Consider the following 21,851-nt stretch of genomic DNA (forward strand, 5'->3'; position numbering starts at 1 on the left):
ACCTGCTGCCACATGATAAACGGCAAGGACTGGATAGTACTGCATCACCCAGACACCATGGGGGAATGAAAGAGCTAGTCCCTAAATTCATTTTGAGTTTCAGCAGGGTCAAGCATAAGGGAAATAAATGCAGCTCAGTGCAATGTTTAGTAACACAATAAGAAGTTTAAAGTTCAGCCAGATATCTCACACTGTGCATTGCCCTGTGTCACGTCTCTTCAGCCAGTGCTCTGAGCAGCAGTGAAAAATCAGTGCTAACAGCTGAGGACAAAGTGCCCAGAGCAGAAGAAGGAATCGTCTTTGCTCATGTTTTTGGTGTTTTATCACTGCAGGCTTGCTGCTGCTCATATTAGCTCATGAAGCTGCCGGGTGTAGAGGAGCAGAGTGGGCCCTTGCAGGACACAGCAGCGGTCTGGCACCAGGATTATTTCCTGTGGTGAAAGGAGCTGGGCTTTGCATGGGGGATGAGTGTCTATACAGGAATATCAACTCTTTTTTAAAGCCCTAGTGTTAGAGGGAGGGCTCAGTCCGCTCTGGCCACTTGTACCAGGAGTCAGACTGCAGCTGTGAAGGGAGATGCTCTGGCAGGGAAGAAATGGTGGGTTTAAGATACAGCCCCAACCAGGATGGCCCAGCAGATGAGCTGTGCTGAAGATGGGCTTTTGGCTCTGAGTGGGCTGAATGGAGGTCAAGGCCTGCAATATGTTTGTGATAAAGCCAATCCTGAAATAAAATGGTCTTTCACAGCAGTTGAAGCATGGCAGGATGGTGTTTTGGTGAGTTGGAGGCTCCAGGGACTCTTCTGGAGAATGGAGGTCCTGTTTGTTTTGTAGCACCGAGCCCTGGCAAATCCCTAAGGAGCATCTGTAGCTCAAGTGCTGCTCAGTAATAAATCCCAATACCAAGGGCATCATCACAATTTTACTGTATTGACCATCTTACCCTTGAGGGAAAGGAAGCACACTTATCACCTGCATGATAGTGCAGAGCATTGCTTATTCTCCACGGAGGAGGCTAAATGGGGTTTGTTTCACTACTTGCTTTATTCAGCTGTGTTTTCTCCACCTCTCACCACAGCTGGGATCTCTTCTCTGAAATAATAGCTGACAAGACACCTACAAGCTCTGAGCACAACACAATTTCCACCATGCGGCGGGCGGATTCTCCCAAGCATGCAACTGAAAGGCATTAAAAATAATAACAACCCACCCACAAATCACTGCCGTAACCACTTGAGGCTCTGCAGTGGCCGAGGTCCCCCAGCAGCGCCTCCGAGCCACACCAGAGCGGCACAGCTTTGTGGGGTCAGTGATCCTTGTGCTCAGACTGGCAGCTCACCAGTGGGACGCCTTCCTGTCAGTTATGCTGGGGAGGAGCTGCTCCAGAAATGAATTACGGCCACAGTGTGTTTGCCAGAAGAGCCAAGGAGTTAATAATATGAAAGAAACTGGATTATTTAGCCCATAGCAGGGTCAGACTGGAAATGTGTTTTATGATGTTATGTAATTTGATGTTAACAAAAAATTGTCCTATGAAGTGTTATCATGACTCAACCTAATGAAAGAAAAATGACACCCTCCCCATTTGCCCAAGGGTTCCTATCACATTTAAGGTGCTTTTCACTTCCAAGATGTTGTAGGAACATTTTGAACCCTGTTTAAAATGTGATTTTTCTTTGCTTTGTTAGTCATAGTCACATTTCTTCAAGAGTTCAGTTGCTGCCAATGGTCTTAAACAAAAACAGAGCTAGAACAAGGGTCTATGCAAGCAATCTCAGATGCGAAAGGGGACTTGTGATACCCTGTGAGGAAGAAATGGTGCTAAGTGAGGAGGTGGAGTCCCTTATCTTCTTGCTTGCCAACACCTGGGTTGTAAGACCAGAAGGTGAACCTGTCTCTTCTCTGTGAGAGCAGTCCCTTCAAAAGGTGAGCACAAAACTCCCCTGTCCTCTCATGCTTGCTTTTGAATTGGGTCTGGAGGGAATAAAGGGCAGAGCCAGGCCATGGGTGCAGGCTGGCAGCCTTGCAGGCAGCCTCAACCATGCCTCTCTGCATGTTACTCTGCCTCTCCATCCCAAAGATGTGCTATTATGGAGGTGCTGCAGCTGCACAAAGGAAATGATTAAGGGTTTAAGGGAACTGGGAATTACTTCAGGTACTGAAAAACTTTGCTATAGCTCTAAGTGAAGGGCTTTGCTATGAGGGTGGGCAGGATGTTATCATGCTTCATCAGCTCCGACTTAGTGTGGAGCTGAAGCACGAGGTAGAAGATGATGCAGAGTAGACAACAGGTTGCATTAGCACCTCTGTTAAAACCAAGCTCTGTGTCAACAGCAGCAGGGGTCTGAGTTAGCTTTTGCAATATTATAAAGAACATCTTTAACACTTCAAAACCAGACTCCTGCAGGCGCTGCACACGAAATGCAAACCAGTTATAGGTGCCATGTGACTAAGGAATTGCAACTGATATTGAGGTGGGCCCTAGGTCTCTGGAGAAGGGCAGTCCCCATACCTCACCTGCCTGGAGCTTGCTGTCCTCTAGCCAGCCCCAGGGGTTACCTACTAGTCTGGGCACTTCCCCCCCCCCCCCCCAGCTAATGCCATGTTAGCCCAACTCTGAGCTATTTACAGGCAAGGGCTTAAAATATGCTGGCATTGCTGTCAGTGCACTTTTTTCCTGAGCAGATCACCTCACAGCTGGTTCAATGGACAATCGTATTGGGCAAATGGTTTAGCTGTGGTGTCATTTGTCCTCTACTCCTTTCTGCAGCTGAATTTAGCCAAATCTTCAATAACTGGTCAAATTCTCAACTAGTAAAACATTCTCTCTCCTCTGTGCTGAAGACATTCAAGAACTTGGGGGATGAGGACCAGGCTGGTGGCTGACAAGGTAACTGGGACTTCAGCTACTCCGAGCTAAAACCGGGCCTAGGCTCTGCAAAGTGCCTCGAGGAGGGGAGGAAAGGGAAGGGGGGAGGTCAGGACTGTTACTAGGGATGAAGCAGAGCTCCAGGTGCTGCTCCAGGTGCTTCAGTCAAAACTCTGACTTTTTCTGGACCTGTTCTCATGAACAAGTAAAGAGCTGTCTGTTATGCTGTAATCCTGACTTTCTACATCTCTTCAGAGTGGACCTTTGATAAAAGAACAAATGATGCTGGATTCTCCTGCAGCCCCTGGACAGAGGCCTGATCTGGTCCCTTGGGGTCCTGATGGTCCCAGGTGCTCCTCTTACCACCTGTAGCAACCTTCCCATTGTCTGATAATTTAAGTAGGGACTGAACCCTGCAGTTTTCCAGAAACCTTGTAATTCCTAAAGAATTGCAATGGATTTGGGATTCTGAACTCTGTTGGTGCTTATGATAATCCCTGCCTAAAATCACTGTATTTAAACATTGCAAGGCAAGTACATGAAGACAAATTAATCCAGTCTTGGTTCATCCAACAGTTAACTACCTGGTCCACCAAAGCAGTTTTAACAACCTTTAAGAGCAACTTGATGTCAAAGTTCAAAAATATGTGAGTTTTCTGTTTCCTTAATATTCTTTATGCTCTTGAAAACCACATAGATACATACAGCAAGATCACAGAAGCGCCGTACAGGGGCATGGAAATATTATAGTTCACATTAAAGTAATAGTAAAGCTGGATCTACAGATCCAGGTCTTATTGGGCCAGCAAATAGTTTTTTTTTTTAAAAAAAGTGTTTCTGTAATGAAGGTTCATCCAGGGTCATGCTGAGGGAGAACCAGAATAAGCCATAAAACTAGTGTCTCTGCTGAGTTAGTGATTTTTAGAACTCCGGAGTTACGAATTTTAATCCCCAGGCTCACTTTTGAAGGTATTCTGCAGGTCTCCTTTGAGGATCAGGGCTGAGAAATTGGAGGAGTAGTAGCTGTTCTGTGGGAAATGTTGCCCTGGGGACCCTGTTTTCCTGATTTCCGTATGAAAGCTGTGTCTGGCACAGAGGGCTGTCTGCTTTTGCTTATATGCCTAGATGGTCTCATCTGCTAGTGCGGGACCAGGAGGGCCAGGGCGTCCCTGAGCGTTGCGGAGCAGCAAGGGCGGGCGTGATGGGGCCAGCGCCTGCGAGCGCTGGGGCTGGGGTGCACTGCGGTCCCTGCTCTGCTTGGAGCCCAGCCGGGCAGCCTGGGACGTGGCCTGGAAGTGCGGTGGGAAGTGCTTGGCCCAGGCTCCGCTGAGGGCACCTTGTGCTTAACCTGGGGGAGCCCCGGCGCTGCTGTCCTGCTGCAGCAGGGACAGGCTGGCGGCACCCATCCTGCCCCAAAGGACCCTTCCGCTCCCCTGCACCCGTGAGAGCTAAGAGCTGGGGCAGCTCCTGTGATGGGCTGGGAGGGAGGGTGGCCAAGGAGGTTTCCCCGGGCCTTTCCCCACTTTGCCCTGGTACCAACCTGCTTTTTCTTCACTTAAGCTGGCTCCGGGTGGGGAGCCCTGTGAGGAGGGCAGGGGAAAACGGGCAGGTTCATGGTTTGGGGCTCCTGTTGCACGTGGGGCAAGTGCTGGTGCCCGGCAGGGGCCCCAGGAGCACCCCGCCGGCCTTGGGGCCTCCAGAGCGGTGCAGGCACTGCTTCGTGCCGAGAGGGAGCCGGGGAGCGCTGCGGCGGCCCTTGCTCCTCGCAAATGCCCTCGGCGTGCCCCAAGGCTGCGTGTGTGGGGCCGCGGGGGTGCCTTGTTTCTTACTTTGCCTTTGAGTAACTGGCAACGCATGTAACTTGCCAGTGTCCCTGGTGCACGCAGATGGGCAGCTTCTCCTGAGAGCGTTTTTAGCTTTGCCAGACAGGTAAGTAGAGAAGACATCTGTCAGCGAGGAGAGCGCAGCTGGCTTGGAAATTTGTGGCTGTGATTTGGACCCTCGTCATACCCACGTACTGTGTCACTGAGAGAGGAATTCAGTTACCATGGGTTACCCTATCAGTACGGGGACCAAGTGCCTCCCCTCCCAACTGCTCTATAAAAAGAGTCTGTCAAAGATACCCCACTGGCTGCTGCCTATCTGCACAGGCTGGGAGGAACGTGGCCCGGGGAGAGAGGGAGGGACGCGAGCGACGTGCCAGCATGCCTTCTGCTTTCCAGTTTCAGTGCCACTTCGTTCTCATCTTCCTGGCAGCCCTGAAGGGGGAAACCAGATACCTGGAGGTGAGCAATGCGCTGGCTGCGCTGGGCTTTTCCTGTCTTCCTGCAACTTGCATTTCCAGCTTTAGAGCATCCTGCTTTTCATCTCTTCCTCCCTATTCCCTTTCCCTCCTGCATTAAACCTACACCTAACTGCAAGAGTAATGTTAATGCAACAGTCATTTCCCCCCTCCCCATTTCTCTTGTTTCTCTTTCCTTTTCTCAAACTTGTGTTTTTGTTAAGGAGTTAGGAGACTCCCTGTGTGCTGGACTTTGGGCTCATCTCTTTCTTGCCAGGTTTGTTCCTCTCTCAGGCAGGTTGCCTTCGACTGTGGCAGGTTTCTGACAAAGCTCTTCTACAGCTACACTATTTTTGGAGGAGGGATTTAATCTGCTGGTGCCAATTCTAGGGAGGTGCAGACAAGGGGCCACATTTCATTTTGTCCCAGCCTCTTGTTGCCCTGTTTCCATCACCAGGTGAGGGATGCTGGTGAAGATGAGCCTTTTCTACTCCTCAGCGAAGATCTGAAGCGAGAGCTGTCTGCAGGGCAGATCTACCGGCGATCACTCAGTGAGTTTTTTTAGTTCTCTGCTGGCAACTCCTGATGAGGGGGAGAGCCCTGAGGAGAGCTCGGGGCTAGGGGAGAGGAAGGGGGGCTATTTGGGAATGAGGGGGCTGCAGGTAATTTTCGAGAGGGGGTGGTGGAGAAGGAAAAATATTTCAAACCTCAGGTGACTGTGGTTAAGGCAGACAGATGGAAATGGGGCTCTGAAGGAGGAAGAGGTGAGCTCAGAGCTGGGGTCCTGACCGGCAGCAGTAGGATGGGCGTCATCAGCCTTCGTCCCTGGCTTGGAGGTGACCTTCAGGATAGGGCTATGAGCTCCAGGGGAAGGGACGGATGGGAAGGCTGTGATTAGAGAGAAATCCAGAGGAACTGAGTGTTTGTACACTTGCCTGCACACACATACATATGCACACGCACACGAGTTTTCAGTTCAGAGATGCTTTGGCATGTCAGTGCCCCCCCCCCTCTCTCATCGCACACACTTGTGCATGCACATGCCGAGCTGCTGTCGCCTCCTCAGCGCTCATCGTTCCTTCAGCGGAGCCTCCCTGGCCCCCTTCCCCCCGTCCTCAGCGGAGGGTCTCTCCCCCTCTCTCCCTCCCCCTTCCCCTCGCCGCGGGTGCTGTGGGAGCTGGCGCCGGGTCTCCCTCCCCGGAGGAGGGCTGAGGCACGTCCCTGGGCTCCGTTTCTGCAGGATGCATTGACATGCTGAGCACAGAGGGGCAGTTCACCTTCACCGCTGAGCAGCCCCAGCTGCACTGTGCCACCTTCTTCATCGGGGACCCCGAGGAGCTCATCACCATAGACTACGACTTTGTCAACATCGACTGCCAAGGAGGCGATTTCCTGAAGGTAAGCTGGCAAGTCCTGCTGCCCTTCCCCTCCTCTCCTCTCGTTCTTCAAGTGTGAGGTTACGTGCAGAAGGGCTAGGTGAACGTGTGCGCACACGAGTGCGTGCGTGTGGCGTGGGATTTTACAAAGCAGCCGCCCGTGGGACGTCTGTCCCTCCTCCCCCCGGGCCCTTGGGAACACCCTGTCCCCGTAAGGCACGCTCCGTCTCCCAGCTGCAGCACAGCCTCTCCTGAACTTTTCCAGGAATTTTACTTTCCCACACTGAAGAGCACACCTCTGTTGAGTTCCCGTATCTGGGGGATAGTTTGAAAAGTTCGGTCAATACGAGCTAACCGTCTCAGACGGATTAGGAGGACTTTGTTACTGCTTTTGTAACACCATGAATCACATGAACCCTGCAGATAATGACACAGCTTTCTAAACTGCTATTTCTGCTCCAGGATCTCTGCTCTATGGTCATTAGCATTTGTTTATTGAGTGGATTGTTTCGGTCTTTCTTTTAAATGGCCCTATTAGAGCTTTTCAGGACATCCACTCTGAACAGACCGAATTTCATGACTCAGGGCCATTTATATTCCAGAACCAACAAACTTTATCAAAGCATTTTGCTGGCAGAGAGAAATGTTGGCCAAGATCTGAACTCAGTCCAGGAGACAAGGGGAGGTTCGAAGGTACCTGCTCCCTCCCCTCACCTTGAGCTCTGCCCTTTGCGTAGCGGCAGCTGTATGCGGCACAGACCCCATGCTGCCTGCCAGCGAGCTGAGCTCTGAGGAGGAGGAGTAGGAAAAGTTGCCCTTCACCTCCCCCTTGAAGAGAGGCAGCTGCCCCTGCTTGTTTTCCCCTGGGGAATCCTGTCTCTCCATCCTTTACACCCGGCGGGATCTGCTCAAATGCCAAGTTGCTATACCTAAGGGCTATGCTGAGGCTGATTTCAGGCTCTTGTGGCTCCAAGGATTTTGCACCTATACTTATGGCCATTTGTACAGGCTAGAAAAGTGCCAAGAGATCTTTGATGAGGCTTTATAGAGTTTTTCTCCCTTCGTTTATGAGGGCCCTCAGTTTCTTTATTATGCTATTGAATTTATAAAAACAGTTTTTCCCTGATGTGATTTGAGCACCCACATCTCATTAGTTTAGAAAATTTGCATTTCTAGAAAACCCGGAGACTGATCCTGCAGCTCTTCCATAAGAAGGTCCCACGCATATTCACATTAGGATTACTCAGCTAAGCAGTGGCAGAATCTGGTCCTTAGGCATTCAAAGTATCAGCAAAGAACAACTGAAGCCTGGAAGGAATTACTGAGTGAGAGCAGCTAGCAGGGAATCAAAACAGCAAGGAAGGTAACTGTTCAGCTACACTAGAGTTGGAGCAAATTTTGTAGTTCTGACATATTTCTGACACGTTTCCCTGAACATGGTGAGGGCAAATTTGTTGCTATTTTTGTTGTGAAAGAACAATTTGTAGATGTTGCTGCTTAAGATCCAGCCAAGCAGGCAGCATTTGTTCTGCTTTCTAGTGGTTAGGGTGAGCTGAAAGAAAAGACACAGAAGCGAGCAATACCTCTGTCAGTAATTCCTCCCCAAAACTGCTATTCTTCCACACTGAAGCACCAATGCTCTGGAATGCCTCCAGGCCAGCTAGAGACGAGCTGTAAAGCATGTATGATAGAAAATTACAGGCCATGTCAGTGGAATTAATGCCTAGCGCTTGAGAGGGTGACCTGTGTTTGATGTGGCTTCCAAATCAAGTTGTTCAAAAACTTGGCTTAATAACAGTGGAATTACAATAGTAATAAGCCCAAAAATTAATGCAAACATCATGATGGAAGAAAGAGTTGCCTCCTTCTAAAACATCGCCAACGTTGTCACCTGAAGGAAGTAAAAATGACGTTAAAATGTATACACGTCCATTTCCTGAATATTGATTGAAGTTGAATAATTAGTAAAATGCCAGGAAATATAGAAGTACAAAGTATTTCCTTTTAATTGGTTACTTTGAACAAGTCACACTATGTCAGAATAAAAAAGATCTATGAAATGAGTGGGTTATCGCTGCAATACTTTATTTCTGTTCTAAACTAGCAGAATGATTAAAAAACCAAAAAGCTCTGGTTTATATTCTTGAACCCCTTTAGGTATTTGATGGCTGGATACTCAAAGGAGAGAAATTTCCTAGTTCCCTGGACCATCCCCTCCCCACTTCCCAAAGATATGTAGACTTTTGTGAAAGTGGCAGTATTCAGAGGAGCATCAGGTCATCACAGAATGTGGCAATGATCTTCTTCAGGATTCACCAGCCAGGCAATGGATTTACTGTCACTGTGAAGAAAAGTGCCAACCTTTTCCGTAAGTCTCATTTTTATATTGTCAAATGGGCTTACATTTGGGCAGAAATCAAAATGAATGCATCAGTTTGCACTGAATTCTTTCTCTGATACTATTTGCATTGAAATAGTTCCAATAACTCCAGTGGATCCACAGGCACCTGCATGGTTGAGGATTTGATCCAGGCTCAGTATATGTTGCAAAAAAAGAAAAATAGTGAAGTATAGGACATAACTTAAGCAGGGCTTCTACATTCGGGAACCAAAGTTTGTCTGGTTCAAATAAGTTCTATTCCAAGCTAATATTGTCATGTCCAGTCATATTTGGTTAGAACAAACAGTATTCATTTAGAGATTTTAATCTCAGCAATTTTTAGATGTGGATGAACAGGAAGGAAAAAAATATTTGAAAATGTTCAGCAGTACAAACTGCATTTTGAACAGTTATGTGAAAAGTGCTATTTGATTATGAGGGTCTACTTGCAAGTTATGTCCCTAAGCCTCAGAGCTGGCAAGGTACACATGATGGTTACCTGCATAATTTTTTTCAAGACAGGACAGGAGATCTGGCTTAAATATTTGACAACTATTATTCAGGCCAGTATGGTTCATCTGCTTTGCCATGCAAAGGCTGAAGATAACAGCAAGTCTGCCCTGCTCTTTCTCTGAGTTGTTCAGACACAAGCCTGGAAGTTGTGTCTCCACATTGGTGTGGCTCTGTGCCTGCAGATGTGACTGTGCTGTGCAACTGCTGGATCTGGCTTGTGTCCATTCACCTTGGAGCACAGGCAGAAGAAACTGCACGCATCCATGTCTGCACAGAGACCCCCTTGGGTTGCATCCCAGCTAGGCACATGCACAGATGATAACCTACTGTCTTACCTAAATTGTTGAACTTTAAGATAAAATCAGCACTTGCCTGCTCTAGTTTCAATGGGATGTTTCTCAGGGTAAAGAACTGCTCAGTTAAGAGAAGTAGAATAAAACTCAAGGCTTTTTTATTTTAGCAATGGCAGGCAATAGCAAGTCAAAACAGACATAAAACTAAATGAAAGCTCTGCATCCATATTTAGCCTCCTTCAAACTGGCACCTCCCACCCTGACCACGTGAGTCGTTGATGCATGGATTTGGGGTGGGAGCTCTCCTATTGACTGCTGCTTCTTCAGGTTCTGCCAGGCTTGCTACTACGTTGTAAGCAATGGACAGGGAATTTCTAGAGAACAAATGCCATGTAAGAAATACAGAAAATGCCATATGCATATTTTTTCATCATTTGGTTATACATTTCAGTAACGAAATCATCTGCTCTTTGTAAGTACCAAATGTACATGACTTTGCTACATTCAGGCGATGATGACTACACAAGTAACTCTTGTACCTTTTCCCCATGCTGCAGCTTGCAATGTTATCTCGCAGACTCCTTCTGGACGATTCACCATGGTCATTCCTCATCAGCACAGAAACTGCAGCTTTTCTATAATTTACCCAGTGGTGATAAAAATATCTGATCTTATCCTGGGACATTTAAATGGCCTCTTCTTAAAGGTGAGTTTTTCTGTTCCATAATAAATTACTAGCAAGTGCAGTTTTCCTGGGACTGGAAGAGGGAAGGAGAGGGTGAAGCAGGGGTAGCCTCTGCTGTCGGCGCTGGCTGTTAAGGCATGTGTGCTCCGGATCACGTGCGCAGCCACTGTGGGCTCTGGTTGCCGCGCAGAGATCAGAGCTGGGTCTCTCTCTGTCACTATTGTCTCTGTAGTGTTGCAGAGGCAATCGAATTATGCAAAGTACCGTTAATGCATGTAAATATTGCTTGCCATAACAAAGGCTAAGAATCTCATTAGAAAGAAAGGAGCACTTTCCCAGAGAGTTGTCTGTCTGCATTTAAGCTAATGAAAACAGCAACGGTTCTGAACAGACACCGATTAGATATTGACGTACTTGGTATGGTGAAAATACAAATGTGTTTACAACAGATGCCCTGCTCAGTGTGCCGAGCATCCTCTGCTCCATTTCATCTGGCACGTGGCATAGGGGCCGCGGTTTGGCCGCAGCATCTGGGTGCTTGCTGGCGGCCAGTGGCTGCCAGGTAGGAGAGGACAAGAGCTGTTGCTGGCACCCTGTATCGAGGAGGGCTGAAAAAGTGCAAATTTCAAAATGTCCACAAGGATAGGAGCAGAATTTGGCCCTAAGACGCCACAGGAAAGGGAAAATAAAGCTGCCAATGCAACTGGTAGCCTAGGTCCTTCACTGGGATGAAACCAACTGGTAGCTATACCCTTGCCTTACATGCTATTTTCACAGAGACTCTGGCTCTCCCTCATCAGAAAGAGGGAGATCCCCACTTTTATTCGGCAAGAAAAAAGGGCAAAACAAAGAAAATATAAATCAAATATAAAGCCTTTTGTACACAAGAAGAACCCATCATCTTCCCTTATAAATTAGCTGAAAATAGTTGTAGACCCAGTTCTGCAGTCAAAGTCAAATATCTCTGCCCCTCCAGGAGCTCCACCTTCCCTCCTGATGTCTGTGAACCAGTGGCAACATGACTGATCAATCATTCAGGATGGCTAAATGTGTCCAAAATGTCTCCAAAGCTGGCCTTGCCGGGGGGCAAATGAGTTGGCTTATTCAGCAGTGGGCAGACAAGGGACTATAACAGGAGAAGAGGTAGAGAAATCAAGCGCTTAAGCAGCAGCATACGGGTCACAGGCCAAAGGTGTGCAAGGGATCTGTGCGAGATACTTGTGGCAAACAGTACTAACTTTCAGAAAAAAGGGCTGGTGGGTCTAATATTGAGTAAGCTATTGTTGTCATGCAAAAGTACTATTTTGGTTAATTCCTACTTGATCTAAAATTTGCTACAATAGTGCATTTTAGCAACCTTTATTGCTTGGCAATCTGGAAGTACAATACAGCGGAGCTTAAGTTACTGCCTGTCAGCTGAGTGTGGGCATACACTCAGTGCATGACTGTATTAATCTGATTACATATCTAAGCCCTATGATCAGATTGCTTATCTGCACTGAAATCAATTGAATCAACACTTTAACTACCTAGCTGTAATTTTCAGAGCCCACTTAGGTCTTTCTTTGGAATCTCTAAAGAAAATTAACTTGCTAATATCAAATTGAAGTATTATTACTTGGGATAAGAACAGCCTGATTTCTCACAGGCTGGAGCACAGAGGACTTACAAGACTTGCTGCTGACTGCAATCATGTCTGGAGAATTGTTATATTTTGAATATATATAATAAATTTTAATCTTTGTCTTTTTAGAAACCATCAGCAGGCTGCGCAGGAGTGGGAGATTTTGTAGAGCTGTTGGGAGGAACTGGCTTAGACCCTTCCAAGATGTTTCCACTAGCTGATCTCTGTCACTCCTTTCATGGGTCTGGTGAGAACTCCTTCTCCCACTTACGTCTCTGCATGATAAAATAATTAACTAGAGGGAGTCCTGCAGAGCTCACCCAAATCTGAACTTCCTGCTAGACTTGTGAACTTCACACGTAGCCAGTGAGAATGAAAGGCATTCAGCCAGGGTGTTTGGTACAGCAAACCCGCGAATACTTTCACTTGCCCTTGCGGTAATCGTTATAACAAGGTTAAGCTATATATTTTTTCAAAACACTTGTCATATGACGGATATGGCTATTAGAGCCTCAACAGACAGATGACCCTGGAAATTCATAATAAATGAAGGCAGACTGGTTACCTTTTTTGTTAAGGAGTTGTTCCTCACTTACACAGTGTTCCCAATGCCATCGTTTCTGCTGCAGAAATAAAAACATACCACCAAAAACCTCAGAGCTTTCACTCACTGCTCCAGACTGTGGGGGACCTCTGAGCCTGTTTCACAATCACGCCAGGTTGGTGATCTCTTTCTCAGCACAGAAACAAAAATTCACAATCTCCCTAATTTTTAGTCTAGAAGAGTAAAAAGAGTAGCAGTGATGACACAGGTAGGCTTCTATAAAATATGTGTATGTGGTTGATGGAGTATTTGATCTTGGAGTGTAAATGAATATACTGGAGGGGTGACATTTCCTCAGGGTTAGAGAGCAGGAGCATTCTCCATTGCCTTTCACAGCACCACAACCTCATGGTCCAGGCACTGTTCAAGGCTTTAACCAACAAGCACTGGTACTGAGCAAACGCTGAGCACTGCAGTGAGATTAAAACATGTTTTCTTGCTGTGTAAAAGAGTGCTCTGGCCAGACAGAAGGGGAGATCACATCTTGCCAGCTCACACTCTCCAAATGACCCATAGGAATTCTTCTCAAAGGGGCAAGGCGCGCTCAAGCAGCTCATCTAAAAGCAGTGGTTGGTGACATGCTTCATATGCTTGATTTTTTTCCCTTGTGTTGTGCACTGCCATTTGAGTTTGTCTTAGTAGGACTTCTTAAATACCTTCACTTCTGCAAACCCCTTTACTGCTGCCACACAAAACCACCCATCCTTCTAATAGGAAACATTTCAAAATTGTTAATTTTGGATATGTCCGTGGTAGGGTGCTATTGCCTTTAACTGTCACTCATGATTTCTAGCAATAGCATACATCTCAAGCCCCAGACATCTGCAGACTTCTATATCTTGTCTATCTATACATACATTAAAACAGGGGTTCATGAGAAGAGTGAGTGGTGTTTCTCTGAGTAAAGGTTACAACATCTGATGAACTAGCCAAGCCATTATAAAGCAAAACTAAAAAATACCGAAAAAGACATTTAGTCAGTGTTACTATCACTGGCCCACTATTACTACACACAAATACTTGCTTTGTTTTCAAGATTATATGTATTTGTGCCAATATTATACATAATATTTTCCCTCTCACTCATATAAATATATCTTTATATCTCTCATATATTTATTTTCCCTGATTAGCCCAAATGAAGATTGGCTGTGACAATACGGTGCTACGAATGGTCTCCAGTGGCAAGCACATCAATCGCGTGACATTTGAGTATCATCAACTTGATCTGCAGGAACTAGAAAACAGAAAGGAGAACAGCATTGAGGAATTCTGCTTTCCTAGTATCTGATAAGCTGAGCAACACATTTTCACACAGCTAATGAAAACAAAGTTCTAGTGGATTCAAAAAATGTACTTTTCTTTTAACCAGCTGGTATTATCAAACCTTTCTACAGTACAAGCATATTTCTTTTTTCACACAAATCAATCATTCCCATGAGCAAGCAGGAAAAAACAACCAATATATTAATCTTTGTTATTACTATAATATTTTTTTCTGCAGTATTAAGCTCATTTACTACATCCCAAATCAATAGCAAGAACAGAAGACTATGTTTCCAGTGTAACTGTTATTAGGGGAACAGATACAAATCCTCTGTGTATCTAATCTTAGCACATGCAAAACCCACAATTAGTATAAACTTCATGCAGGAACTTTTTCCTTTTATATCAGGTACAAACAAAAAGATCAGATGGTGGAATACACTTCCAGTTTTGTAACCAGAAATCCAACATTAGTGTGTGTAAAAACTACTTGTTTGTTTATGACTATAAATGTACTATTTATTTCTAATGATATGTTTTTAATAAAAATTTATAGCATGAAGACTTCCTTACACAAACCCAAACACGAATAAATACATTCAAAGAGTTGGCAAAATGTTATTATGTTGTGTTTTTCTGAAGAGCTCTTCATGTTCTGGTTAAACTTCCTAAGTCTTGTGCAGTTTTCTGGAAATGATCATTTTGAACATATGTTACTGTAAAATTGTGGACTATTAAAGTAGCATTATGGGCAGAAATTTGGTTTGCCAATCTTGCATGCACCTTCACATAGTGTATATTCCAGTTTAATACTTACTGGCACATCTTCTGTTTAAAGTTTTTGATCAGATGTCCTGCTAACCTGTGGAGCCAAGGATATACAGACACAGGCAATTTTCTTTCTGGTCCTTTGGTCACCCAGAAGAGGAGTGTAAGCTTGGAGCTCGGAGAAGCACAGCGTATCAGAGCATCAGTATTGTAGTCTAGCTTGGAAGCACATGCACTGATCCATGTGTTTTCTGGGAGTGCTATATGGCCAAAATGGAAGCAAACTGTTCTTCCTTTGACGTTGAGTTAGCAGTCAGCAATGACGGATCCAGCTGCAAGCCTGAGATCCCCACAGCTGAATTCCTCAGAGCTCCTAATCTCATATTCAGCCACCAAAAATCAAGTGGCTTGAGTATTCAGCAGCTCTGAAATTCATCTCCTCCAGCTGAAATCGGTGGAAAATCCTGAATGCTTCAGCCTTTCCTCCTGTAGGGTTTTGGGAACCGTTTCGATGATTGACCTATTAGTGGAGGGATGTGTTTGGCAGCCTGGTCAGATGAGGCCTGAAGCAATCCGGGCAAGTGTGTCCATGCTGCAGAGCTGGGTTTATGGGAAACACTGGCAGGGTGGCTGTAGGGGGGCCCAGCTGGCCACCCTGGCAGACCCTCTCAGGCTGCAGACCGGCCAGGGACTGTCCCAGAGCCAGAAACATCAGTCCTCAGAGTCAGGGCATGAAACCCTCTCCCCACTCTATTTTTGAGCAACAATGAGGAAAAAAAATCAGGGCTCAGTGCATAAGCATTTTTATGAGGAAACTGCTAGTGACCGAAGCTTTCTGCCCCCCACATGCTGTTCAGCTCTTTCTCCGCGGGCGCCTGTCCTGCCAGGACAGCGGTACCCAGGCCGCGACATACCTGGGCAGGGGCAGCTGGTGATGCACCCTTGCAAGATCCATAAGAGTTTAAGGGGGCTGAGCAGGGTGGGAAAGAGCTTTGGCACCCCCATATCGATCCATACCTACCCACATACCCACCTTCAAACTGGGGAGGACGAGAGGTCTTTGAAAATACTGCTTCTCGGTCATTGCGTTGTTTCAAGTCACAGGATGAGTCACAAGGAGTCTGAAAAGCAACGACGGATTAAATGTCTAATAGCACAAGACTAGATCACTGATGAAAATGAACTCAGTAGCTCTTGCTTAGTGCACTTTAATAGTGGAATCTCCCACCTTTACGTGATACATTTTTTCAGTCCTAACATGACTTAAATACCTTCAGAATAGCAAAGTTTTATAGAAAAGATGCTTAACATTCAGAGCCTGGAAAATTCTCCTTCCAAAGTATATAGAAGTGGACTCTATTACTAAGGAAACCTACGATTATAGATGGAGGAGAATGAGAAACAATACTTTTTGTATGACAGCACCATCTATTGCTATTGCTTTGTGCGTAATACTCAAGGTTTTACTGGAACCACTTTTCACTTCACCTACTCTTTTTAATCAACATAAATTTGGACAGCGGTGTCCATCATACCACTCCACTCCATTGGCCATCTTGGAAAAAACCCCAAACTGCAGCTGCCTAGCTATTCTTTGGCCTGGGCTTGAAGCTCTATGTCATGTGGAAAATCAATAGTCACTTTAATCTGTGTACCTGTATTTATGGAGGACTTAGTCATGCCAAGAGTTATAGACCTTCAATCACAAGAAATCAACTCATAAATGTCAGATGTCATATCTCCTCCAGGGGTTTAATTCTGGATAAGTGAGGAAATAAGGACCCTTGTGAACAAAAAAGAAATGAAACCAAGCCAATGAAAGCACTGCAGGAAAGAAAGCAGCCAAAAGTTTGTATAAGGAAAGGAAAAAAAAAAAAGGCAATACAAGAATTATGTGGATAGCATGAATACCTGCTGAAAGAAGCAAGAGAAGGACACATATCAATTCACAAGGTTGTAGCCTGGAAGCTGACAGGAGCTGGGAAGCCTGCTAAGAATTAGAAAAATCAAGATCCTAACAACAGAAATGGAGCAAAAGGCCTTGGAGAGGCACTGTGTGTCAATGCTGGCTTCGAGAGAAATTGTGTGTCCAAGATTAGACCCTAATGTCTTGCATCATAAACAAAATAACCAAAACTCACAATTAATGTTAAAACCCACAAAATTTTCAGGAGAAGATCTAGGTGAATGGTTCAGTGCCGACTCTGCTGTGAAAGAACAAAGGACTTCATCTTTTTGATTTGGCATCACCACTGCCCCCGCCTGCCCCCCCCCCCCCCCCCGGCAGTAGATACCATGTCAGCCTTGCACAGCATAGGAGCACTGTGCTAGATTTAGATGGAAAACCACCAAACTTGAACTGATGGCTCAGCCAGTACTTGAAAAATGACTGAAAAAACTCATCAGCATCACAAAAACCACAAAGACACCTAGGGTTAAAAATTGATAATTGTAGGGAAGGGAAAAAATCAGCAATTCTGAATGGAAGCTCAACTTTGGAAGACAGAGGGATACAAGAACTGAATCAAGTCCTGAATCTGTGTAGTAACATAAAATCCAGGGTGGCTGTCCAGAAAGAATAATGTGGTGAATTGCCCTGAGGGTGGTTGAATTTACTGCCTTATTTAAGATTTAATGGTTGGAAATCTTCTACTTAAAGACCAAGCAATAAATCTTCAACTTGAATGTTATTTCCATCTTTACTAGGTATTAAATGAAATAAATTAATAACAATTGATGAGATTTATAGGAGAGTGGTAATTCTCTGTTGTTAAAATTACTCGGAAGATGGAAATACCCTGGAGGTACAGTAGGAAAAAAGCTGGATCACCTGCTCCTGCAGAAGTGCCCATGGGCATTTGAAAGCATCAGTCAGCTGAAATAACCTTTGTCAAGAGTTTTCTGGCAAAGGAAAAGGGGAACATTGTTATGGGACTTACCAACATGTGCCAAGAGCACTGTAGATGAGGTCTTGATTTAGACTTGTTCGAGCTCTTTGGGATATTTAACAGCAAGAGAGCTGCTCGGGAATTAGAGATTATTTTAAATCAATAAATATGCAGTAGCGATACTTTTTTAAAGTCAGAATTGCCACCTTTGGGGGTAAAAACTCAATAGAGCAATTGGAACTAAGACAGACTAGAGATAGTGAGGCATTTCAATGGTTTCTTGCTTTATAGGGTGACTTCCTGACCCCCAAATCAGGAGCTTTGTTCTCAAAGCAGAAGGACAAAAGTTCACAGATTTGCTGCCAGCCATGTGCAACTCGCCATAATAATATGCAATAATTTTTAAAAGTTAGAATTGTCCTGCTAAATTATGATTTTTATCTTTTATGACTGACAGTGAAAACAAGCACTCAGAACAGAGACAAGTGCGGTCCTTCTGAATGGCAGTCTAAATTACTTTTAAAATGTCTTCTATTTCTAACTGCTCTTCTGCCACCACTTCTGCAAAATCATGCCCCTTTTTCACTTGGAGGAAGGCTGATTGCATGGAGTTTCGATCAGTAATTAGGAAGGAGTCTCCCAAAAGCTCAGCACTGAAGAAAGTATACGCGGCTGCAATTATGTAACAGGCACCGATCTCATTTTTTAGCGCTTAAAGAAATTTCACTTTTCTTCATGAAACGCACACTTCTTAGGACCTCACGGCTGTACTTACTCAGTTCTAAACACAAGCTAAATTATACTTCAAGGAAGTGATTCATTATAGTCATTTTTATTCAGAGCCTCATTACTTCTGGTATCTGAGTAACTTTCTTGTTGATAAATTGACACAGTTTTCACTTTTTTCCCCCACTTTGCTTCTTATCTTTAAAGATCAGCAACAACTAATCATAGCAACTATAGATTTTGTACGCACATCATTTCCTATTAAAGGAAATGCAGTGTATTACACGTGAGTCACTACAAAATGAAAAGTTTTCATTATCTGTTCTTATGAATAAAATTGATATTCATGGTACCGTGCTGCTGCAAATTACCATCAAACCATCAATTACAGTGTTGACTAATAGCTTTTTATAACTTTGCCCCTCAACAGAAAAGCAAGCGGTTTTATAACCAAAACTTGCTTTCCTCCATAAGCCGGCACTCAGTGCTCCTCGCTGGCGCTCACGCAGCGTTTTGAAGGACCCAAGAGCGCCCTTCGTGCCGAGCGTACAACACCTGCTCTATGCCGGCCACGCTGCTCGGGCCGTCCCCCCGTGCGCGGGATGGCCCGGGCCGGTGGCCGGAGGTTTCTGCAGCACCACCTCCCCGTGGGAGCTCCGACCTCCTGAGCTCCAGCGAGCTCTTCCGCCCTCCACCACGTCGCCCGCCCCTCTGGGAAGTCCCAACCTCCGACGCGCGCCAGCGGGGGCCCTGGCTCCCCTCCTCTGCCCCTGCTGCCGGGGGCCCCGGACGCCTGGGGAGGTGTCCTTTGGCCTTGGCTGCACTTGACATCTCCTCCCATACTCAGAGCGCTGAAGAGCAGTGAAGGGCTGTTTTGCCATCCAGTCTGACCTCCTGGACCCTGCTTTGGACACTCCTAGCTACATGTGGGCACTGACAAACACATACATAAAACTTATTATGTAAAGTTCATTTATTCAAATAACCTGAGGAATTGCTCAGACCTCAAGGCAATAATAAAGGGCTTGAATGAGTATTTGTCACACAATAAAAATAAAAATTACAGAATCATCACAGTGACAGGTGATAAAAGATCATAATAGTTTGTCTGAAGAACAATTATCCTGTCTTTGGAAAACTCAGCTTTAACAAGTGACAGATACCAACAGATGCCTCCAGCACACTAGAGCTGGCTGAGCTCAAACACAGGAGCTGGGCAACGACGACTCCTTTTGACAGCTCGTTCGGATGTCAGCGCCTTGGCTAGACTGATGGGACACTAGCTGAGGGTCTCGGTTGTGTCCTCGTCGCCTCCCCTGCTCCCAAGCCGCTTTTTCTGGCGGTGGGGAGTCGCATGAGGAGCGTGAGAGGGGCAGCAGCCGCCCCCGCCGCGAGGTGTGGGGACACCACCAGCCCAGCCAGGCACCTTCTGGGAACAGAAATACCTGGACATAAATTTTGCAGACCTTGAAAAGCCCTTTGGTGTGGAGATGGGGGCACGGGGAGAAAATGAAAACCCAGCGCTTTTGAGAAGGTTTCACAAGATTTTGAATTAGGAAAAGAGCTTCCTCTCACAAGTTTTGTGGGCCCCAGAACTACCCCTAGCAAATACTGGCAGTTTCAAAGCTCTTTCCTGTGCCTGCCGTGAGGATGCTGCATGGTAGGACAAAATGAGCAAAATCTCTGCATAGCTCTTGGTTTTAACCCCTCTCAAACTTAGGTGCCGTGGTAAACTGCGCTATTAGACTGGGCATCTCTTGGAGGAGGTCTGAACACAGCCCAGATTTCTCTTAAAACTGTTTTGGTTCGGAAGCCTGGCTCTCTGCTAGGCAAGGGAGATTGATAACACATGCTTCTAATTCTGCCATAATTTAATTAGAGTTAAATTAAATTCTCCTTCAATCCAGTCACTTACAACAATTAATGTGGAGACAAAATAAAGTGTCTCAAATGAAGAGATAACCAAAGGGCGTCTCTGGTTGTTTAAGCAGTCAAGCTCCAGCCTCACCTTTGGGAACAGGTGGGCAGCTGTTTATTGTGTAAAGTTGTATGCTTACTGTATTGTGTTTTCATGCTGCTCTAAGCTCCTGTGTTGAACTGAAGTTTGGACAAGAAGCAACATCATTGGCAATTACCGGTTAAGAGAGACCCCTGTTAAAGCAGACAGGGCTCCTTTAAGTAGCAGAGATGGTGAAAACTAGAAACAAGCAGCTCAGAGGCAGGAAGAACTGGATTCTCGAAATAAAAGGCAGAGAAAAGGTAAATCGGGGAAGCTTTACAGAGCTATCCCCGTATAGTACAGCTCATTCTTACTGTGACTGACACACATGTTTATCATCTCATTATATCAAAACATGCAGCTATCTTTGGAGGGAGATTGTTTTTGACAGATCCATTTGTCATCACAGCAGTATCAGCTCTAACCATCCAAATATAATATTTTCTATGTTAGAAATAGATTATTCACAAAACATGGAAATTGCTGTGTGTTTACTATCATAATTTGGTGGGTTTGAACATAGATAATGGGCATTAAGAAAATAAGAAAACTGCTACAGCTCAAGCCGTCTGAACTGTCAATCTCTTTACATTCAGTCTAAGGTACAATTTTCCGGGAGCTGGGAAGGCAGTGGAAATGCAGTTTGGATCATCCCATCTACAATCAAGAATGGGCTAGACTGAATCCTGGGGGTTTTGCCCCGGTGTTTTTCATTTGTTCTTATTCCAGACCAGCTTAGTTTAGAAACATGACCCATCAGAATTTGTTTCCATGCTTTGGCTTTTCTGGAGAGCTATTCTTACTATCTTAGCAGGGAAAAGTGGAACCGGAGGGGGAAAAATCTGTCTAGAGTGTATTTGCATACTTTATAGAGGATAAATCAAAGTCAAGCAGACTTCAGAGCCTGCATTGCATCAAATGCAAAAGGAAAATCAATTGGAAAAGGCCAGGCTCCCTCTTTTTGGTTCATTGTAACGCAGAGGTACGATTATAATACTGCATTGATGCATGATACCCTGTCATTAAAAGGCCAGAGGTTCTCTCACTGACTTTGAAATAACTGGCACAAAAACTGTAGCATTGCTTAACTCTGGATAATAAGATCTCCCAAATGGACTATACATATATTTATGTTTCTTGCACAATTTATTAATTACTATGCATACTTATTAATTACTAATTGATTAATTACTACTTCTTATACAACTGATTAGTTACTGTTGTTACTAATTACTGCTATTTTTCATATCAGGATATGGCTTTGTGGGGGTTTTCTAACACCTAGAGGTGTGGTATAGTATGTGATGACTTTGCAAAGCTCAAGATTGTAGTAAAGCTAAAACCAGGGTAACCTCCCCCCAGAAAAGAAAGAGGACACCACAGCAAAACTTGCATGTGTTTGCCATAAGAGCAGCAGAGAGAAGCAGCATGGTCTAGTGGAGAGGATGTAAGCAGTGTGTGGGTTGCTGGCTGTTTTCTAAACCTAAACTCCAGCAGAACATCAGCAGGGGAGACTGGTGGGAAGGTTCATGGTGAAGTAGGGAAAGAGGCAATTACAACCATGCAGAAAGTCTGATTCT

The 21,851-nt window shown here is 45.2% G+C and overlaps 1 protein-coding gene across 1 annotated transcript; it reads left to right on the forward strand.

Moving 5' to 3' along the window:
• Positions 1 to 5,026: 5,026 nt before the first annotated feature.
• Positions 5,027 to 14,642, forward strand: LOC112987064 (corticotropin-releasing factor-binding protein). The gene is made up of 7 exons (XM_026106753.2): positions 5,027 to 5,153; positions 5,607 to 5,700; positions 6,390 to 6,547; positions 8,683 to 8,893; positions 10,269 to 10,417; positions 12,150 to 12,267; positions 13,758 to 14,642. The coding sequence occupies exons 1-7, from the start codon at positions 5,073 to 5,075 to the stop codon at positions 13,913 to 13,915; spliced, it is 969 nt and encodes a 322-aa protein (XP_025962538.1). The 5' UTR covers positions 5,027 to 5,072; the 3' UTR covers positions 13,916 to 14,642.
• Positions 14,643 to 21,851: the final 7,209 nt, after the last annotated feature.

Source organism: Dromaius novaehollandiae, chromosome W (assembly GCF_036370855.1).
Source record: "Dromaius novaehollandiae isolate bDroNov1 chromosome W, bDroNov1.hap1, whole genome shotgun sequence".
NCBI lineage: Eukaryota > Metazoa > Chordata > Aves > Casuariiformes > Dromaiidae > Dromaius > Dromaius novaehollandiae.